Source organism: Primulina huaijiensis, chromosome 2 (genome assembly GCF_012295235.1).
Source record: "Primulina huaijiensis isolate GDHJ02 chromosome 2, ASM1229523v2, whole genome shotgun sequence".
Classification (NCBI taxonomy): domain Eukaryota; kingdom Viridiplantae; phylum Streptophyta; class Magnoliopsida; order Lamiales; family Gesneriaceae; genus Primulina; species Primulina huaijiensis.
In genome coordinates, this window is record NC_133307.1 from 31,937,629 (window position 1) to 31,944,495 (window position 6,867).

The window sequence follows — 6,867 nt, forward strand, 5'->3', positions numbered from 1 at the left end:
TTGATATTCGATGTTAACATCATATATGTATAATCGGAAAAATAATATTTGTTTAGACTTTAGTTCTCAAAGCCCTTTTTATTTTTTTAAAAGAAGATAAAGCCAGAAAACAAAGAATATGGTTTTATGTTTGTTCTCCAAAAAGAATTAGTTTTCAACATTTTTTTAACAAATATATTTCCATTTAAACAGGGCTAATTTGACATGCATCCATCCACATAAATTACAAATGGGATATATACGCAAATGGTGGATGATCCAATGATGAAATCACATCACCCAACAGAAGATACATTCGTTCTATAGTTGGCGTATAGATTTTTGTATTTGTACTATAATTTACAATGAATAACGATGTAGTTCAACTGATTCCAGATCCTCTACTCCGCAATCGCATTATTTCATATAGTACAGAGACACAAGTTTAATAGCTTCTTTTTAAATTTACCTAAAAAAACATGTGACGAGGTGAGGAGGAAATATTCATCATCTACAGAGCTGCGCACATAAGCCCTGGATCTGGGTTGCTGTCGGATTCAACAGGGAATATGTTCTGCTTTTGCTGCTGTCTGAACAAGTCAATGTATATCGGCTTCCGGTTTGCTCAGCCTACAGAAAAGAAAAAACTATAAGTCATTGTTTGGTGCGAACGATGATACATTAGTTAATTATTATGAAGTTATTAGTTAATTACAAATTATTGTTTTATCTAAAGTTATGTGTTATTATGTTATCATTCCATGTATCTTATGTCATTTATCATCTCATCTAACGAAACGGATAAGAGAATAATAATTGGGGGTGAAAATTGAAATATATGTTCTTAGAATCGAATTTCCGTTTACAAGAACGTATAGAGAAACAGAATATGTCCTGGCCTAATCAAGAAAATGAAAGGGGTGTTGAACGACTTTCTAACCTGGCACGAAACAGGCTGCGTGTTGCAGCTCCATCTCGAAGTAGGAACACAACTTAGATAATGGCACCACGAACAACGATCATTCAAATCAACTCCACGAAACAGTATGACCATGCCAACAGTGATCCTATATCAAAATGAGTTTCCACAATCGTCTCGTAAACTCGCTCAAGAAAGTGGAAAGTGCAAAATGGAGAGACTCACGAACTCACCCAACGATCAGAAGGATCAAAGAGACCAACCAAAGTATGCATTGATAGGCCTTAAATTTAGGACTACTTGGTGTTGAGGAATATCCAGGAGAAGCATATCTCTGAGTTACCCACCCAAACTGGGGGCGGATCAAGAACACAAAACCAAGAAGGAATCCTGATAAAAACCCTCCAATATGAGCGAAATTGTCAACATGTGGAAGAATCCCTAAGGCCAGATTGATTGCGATAATTAGCACTAGGGTCAAGAAAGCCGCTACCTAATAAAAGGTTTTGTGAGTGGAAATCAAAACCAGAAATTCATGTCACATAAGATATATGCAGTATTTCGTCAAAGGGGGATACCCATTTGTATTCTTAAGAAGTTTTAGGAAAATAAATAAATAAATACCACATCAACACCAATACAACATACTTAGTTGTCTGACATGTCACGTCCTGAGCCCGGACTCGCGTCTGCGTGACTGCACAATGGACTTCTATAACAATTACTTTGTATTCTTCCTCGTTTTACGAAAAAGATTAACTCAAGTTGTTATAGAAGTCCATTGTAAGTCATTATAAAATCATTTTAAATCTTTAATTTTTAATTTTAAATCTTTAATTTTTAAGATGTGGGACAATGTTATCACATGACATGTATGAGTGCTCCCAATCTTAAGATAGTATGAAAAAAATGCACATACCTTGTTTACATATATAGACCAGTTAGTGATAAGCTCGGAAAGCATTCCTCCCAATAATCCAAAAAGTGCACCAGAAGCCCCAACAGATATGTTTGTCTGAATAAAGAGAGCAGATAGCAAGCTACCACCAAGTCCAGATATAAGATAAATCAAGCCAATACGCACTGCAATAGCCAAAAACAATGAATCCTTTCACCAGAACAAAGCTACAAGAGTTACAAACAACTTGGTAAAATATTAAATTACCATAATTGATATAGAGTCATCAATCATAAACTCTTCATCGTGTAGTGCCTAGAAAATCAAGTGAACAATTTATATAAAAACAATTCCTTTACAGCGGCTGAAAGATATGCCATGTATCGTCAAGCAGTTTGAATTTTATTTCGCGGCAAGACTAGAATGATTATACCAGCTGGTTTTCTTAAAAAAACACATGGATGTTGTAATTATTAAGCAAATAAGTAAAAAATTTACGGATGGTAAATTCATAGCCAGTTGTCACATACCAAATCCAAATTCCTGTTCGAGCCCGACACCGATAACTAAAAGACCAAGCATGTTGGCAAGTAAGTGAAAAATTCCACCATGTAACCAGATACAAGTCATAAGCCGCCAACCTTCATGTTTGTGGACGACTTTACCAACGTCTAAGGCTCCCATCTTCTCTAACCTGAAAAAGGATTTGGATTGCGTTTTTTAGATGACATGACCAAAATTATGCTTTCCTCTTTACTTAGGGAAAAAGGCAAGAAAGGTAAAATCGATTCAGTACTTTAGTACTGTACAACAGTAGGATGAAATGTTGCGGTATCATTAATTGTTACACGCACGAAAATTAGAGTGACAAAATTTGTGTCCAAAACAAATAGGATGATGTAAATGTAATAATCTATCATATTCAAGGAAAAATCTTATATTCTCTTATGTCATCATTTTTAAAAATGAAGAGTAAATTTCATCATCTCGAATATCAGAAACTACGGATAATTGGTTGTCCTCATAATTCATGTTTGAAAATTAAATTAGAACCATATTAAGTAACTTAGAGTTTATTCATCCCCGGAATTTGATTAAAGATTGATATCAATGGATGATGAATATACTGGAAACAAGGTAACCAAATGTTTTATGTAGCATTGGAGAAGACTCAAAAACATGCAAAACAAATAACAAAAACTCAAAAAAAGGGATGAATACAAAAGAAGCGTACGCTGAAGAAGATGGCCCAAGAAGAGGATTTTCACTAAATGGCTGAAAAGAAAACCTTCCCATAAACCTGGCAGCGCAAGAAATCGAATTCTTGGGGCAATTATTCACATACATGGTGATGACAAACATCACGGTGTTTGCTATCACAAAGGAAGGTATCAACCAGGGAACCCATTTCTTAAAATGCTTTACTTCTCGGTAATTAACGACGTTCGGGTTCGGGGTTGCGGCGGGCTGTGGTGACTCCAGCGAGACAGGGTGGATCATGTTGCTTCCCCGCCGTGCGTGGACTCGTATTTGGATATCTTGCGGAGTCATCGTTGCGATCCAAGAATGGGAGGTTTAAGGTTGTCGGAAAGGGGAGAGGGAGGGCCGAGCTAGAGTGGTCGTATATTTAAACAGGCCGGCGGCGGAGGGCGCTGCGGACGTTAGAGGGAGAAGATCAGGTCAACCGTTCAACTGCAGTATACATACATCTATATATACACCAGGGATTACACTTTTCCTCAGCCGACGCTTCAAGAAATACCAGTTCTTTGCTTGGAACCGTATTCTTGGCATTCTTCGTTGTTTATATATACAGTTGCTTACTCGTTGTCGTTCTATTATTCCCTTTCCATGTGTAATGTCAATAAATTTTAGAATTATTTTATGACTCTCCCTTTTCCATGTGTAATGTTAATACATTTTATAATTATTTATACAAAAATATATATTATAGATATTAAAATAATTGTAAAATAAAATTATCGATGAATCCACATAATTCCCCGATAGGTGTCTATTAAGTAAATTATATATAAATAGGTTTTGATTCTCGTGAAATCTAAAAGATGTCAAATATTTTCTTTTGATTAATTTTTTCTATTTATCACATGGGATTTGTAGATATTTTTTTACAATTTAACACTAGTATGAGACTAATTTACATAAATAAATTTCAATATTCAAAGATGCACTTTTTAAAAGTGATAAGGTGGTGGTGGTAAGGTATTTACTTTACTAGGTAGCATTGGAAGCAGCCAGATATGCTTGAGGCATAGACAATTTAATGAATAATAAGCAACATCACATTATTTTATTTTTTCAATCTATGTTTCCAATTATATTATACTTATCAAAATACATTAATATTTTTTATATTATAGTTACATATGGTTGAAATTTTCATTTTATGATTTTTACGTCATTATTAGTTATCTAAATTTCTTCTCCAAATGATTGTAGGTAGGGTTGTCAAAATTGGTCGAACCAACCCTATTCGCTATATAAAATAGATGAGTTGAGTTGATGAAATATCAATCTATTTAGTGACGGGCCAAACGAGTTGAGTCTGCTTGGGTGACGGGTTGAGACAGGTTGACCGAGGCTAGGCAGGTTAACCCAACATATTATAGTTTTATTTGTTTATTTGATTGATTAATTTATGCCCGAATATTATATGTTTTCATACAACACATAAGTAATTATCCACACAAATCAGAACACTTCTGAAAGTCCAAATGTTCTTAAAATAATTGATGAATATGAAGAGGAGATAACTTAAGCGAAAATGAAAGAATTTAATTATTGATGAATATTGAATTGTGATGATCATGAATTTGTTTATTTTTTTTCAAATTGTGTTTTATGCACTCTTAATTTCTTATTTTAATGCTATTGAATATTGTCTCGAACTATTTAATTAATGTTTTTCTTATGTTTTTTTTTACATATGTACCCGCCTAACCCACAGTCCAACATAGGTTGAGAAATTAACATGCCCCGCCTAATGGTAAATTGTGATGAGTTATGGGCTAGCTCGTCACGCTAGCTCCTTCTGAAAACTATAGGTGTAGGCATGTTACTCAAGACATGTAATCAGTAGCATGGATATAAAATATTTACAAAAAAAAACTCTTATCAGATGGTCTCATTAGTCAATTTTGTGATACATATATTTTATTTTAATTATCCGTTAAAAATTATTGTTTTTATGTCAAAAATGTTATTTTTTTTATTATAAATATGAATAACATTGACTCACCCCACATATAAAGATCAATGAGATCGTAACACAAAAAACCTCACTTCAAAGATTTAGTGTGTGATATTTTCGAACGGGTCGATAATAACAACCATATGTTATCTCTTATATAATTTTTTCCCCCTAAAATCCTCTAATATTATAACTAAATTATATATATATTTTTTCTCAATCAACTAATACAATGTTCCAGTTGTAAGAGTGAGTACGTGTATGCATATAAATTTATGTTGAAACACGTGTGAACTAAGCGCATTGCCAGATTCAAATCCAAATAATTAACTTAATTAATCATTAATAACTTCTTGTCAACTTGTATTGTTGTTCCTTACGCACATCAATAATTATTTTTAATATTATCACAAAAGTCATGTGATATTGTCTATTCAAAAAACTTATAAAAAAATATCATTTTTATGTTTAAATTTGAGTCGATTTATCTCAAATTATAGACCGTTTCACGAAAAACAAACTATATTGTTATACTATGGATATGATCGAGATAATTTTATTTGGATATTTAAATATATATTTCTAAAAAATAATATTATTTTGGTCCAGGAAAACTGCCCACAAGCTTTTCTATTATCGATTAATATTGTCTTATAAAGCTTAATTCGAAACTCCAAATTAAAATTATCAGTACATAAAACTTAGATATTAAAAGGCGTAATATTTTCGATGATATATTGTTGGAGATATGTTTGAGGAGAGTTTAAAATTAATGGGATTCCCAAGCCGGATAAAAAATTAATGAAATTATTTATGTTTATCATGGAATATTGTCTTATAAAACTTAATTCGAAAGTCCAAATAAAAAAATTTCCAAACAACATAAAGAAGCAATTTCCAAAATCGTCGGTACAATAATTGTACAAAAAAAAAAAAAGAGTGTAATAAAAAAAAATTAGCAGTCGAAATTTCTCCATCATATTTATAAAAAAAACTATAATATTTCTAAAAATACTTTAAGCAAAAATTATTAATTTAATTATTTCATCAATTTTTATTCGATCTATTTCATAATATAATAAAACAAGCACAACAACTTAAAGTTCAAATTATTGGGTTCCTAATATCAAGATCCAATTCAAATGGCCCGTTTGATACCCCTAATATCTAGACCCAAATATTGCGAATTATTTCTGTAAGGATTTTTGTGAAACAAATAGAAATTAAATTTGGAAAATTAAAAAAATTAAAATTAAACTTTCCGATTATTAACAAGTTTATATTTTTTTATTTTACATAAATTTAATAATTCATGCTAAAAAAAGAAATGATAAGTCAACTTACTCATATTTACAATAATAAATAATATTTATTACATCAATCAAATGTCTACGAATAAAATTACAATATTATTCTTAATAAATAATTATTATTTACGTTCTCAACTATTAACAAAGTAAAATTTTAATAATATATCAGCTTATCATAAATTTAATATAAAACTAAACATATTATTATTCTACTTCCAACTCAAATTTTAATAATCTCACGTCTTTTTATTACATCAAATCTCAAATAAACGGCCTTAAGTTATTATATTTCATGAGATTTAAATTCAAATGATCAAACGAAAAGATAGATATAAAAAACCGGCAAACCAGGTCAAAATATGTCAACGGTTCAGGTTTCTCCCACGTCACGTTCATGAATTTCTTCCGGTTGCTTATATCTCAAAAGAGTGGGTATTATGTGAGACTGTCTCACGGATCTTAATATATAAGACGAGTGAACCTTACTTATATTTACAATAAAAAGTAATACTCTTAGCATAAAAAGTAATAATTTTTCATGGATGACCCA

General features: G+C 31.5%; 1 protein-coding gene across 2 annotated transcripts; it reads right to left on the reverse strand.

The window, feature by feature from the left end:
- Positions 1-452: 452 nt before the first annotated feature.
- Positions 453-3,620, reverse strand: LOC140961999 (RHOMBOID-like protein 1). 2 transcript variants are annotated; one of them, XM_073420844.1, is made up of 6 exons: positions 3,031-3,620; positions 2,438-2,490; positions 1,818-1,981; positions 1,132-1,391; positions 920-1,046; positions 453-609 (listed from the first exon to the last, which is right to left on the reverse strand). In XM_073420844.1, exons 1-6 carry the CDS (start codon positions 3,345-3,347, stop codon positions 487-489), a joined length of 1,044 nt encoding a protein of 347 aa, XP_073276945.1. In that variant the 5' UTR covers positions 3,348-3,620; the 3' UTR covers positions 453-486. The 2 variants fall into 2 exon arrangements, with proteins under 2 accessions (XP_073276945.1, XP_073276937.1); XM_073420836.1 differs by having other exon boundaries at positions 2,327-2,490.
- Between the last annotated feature and the right edge of the window lie 3,247 nt (positions 3,621-6,867).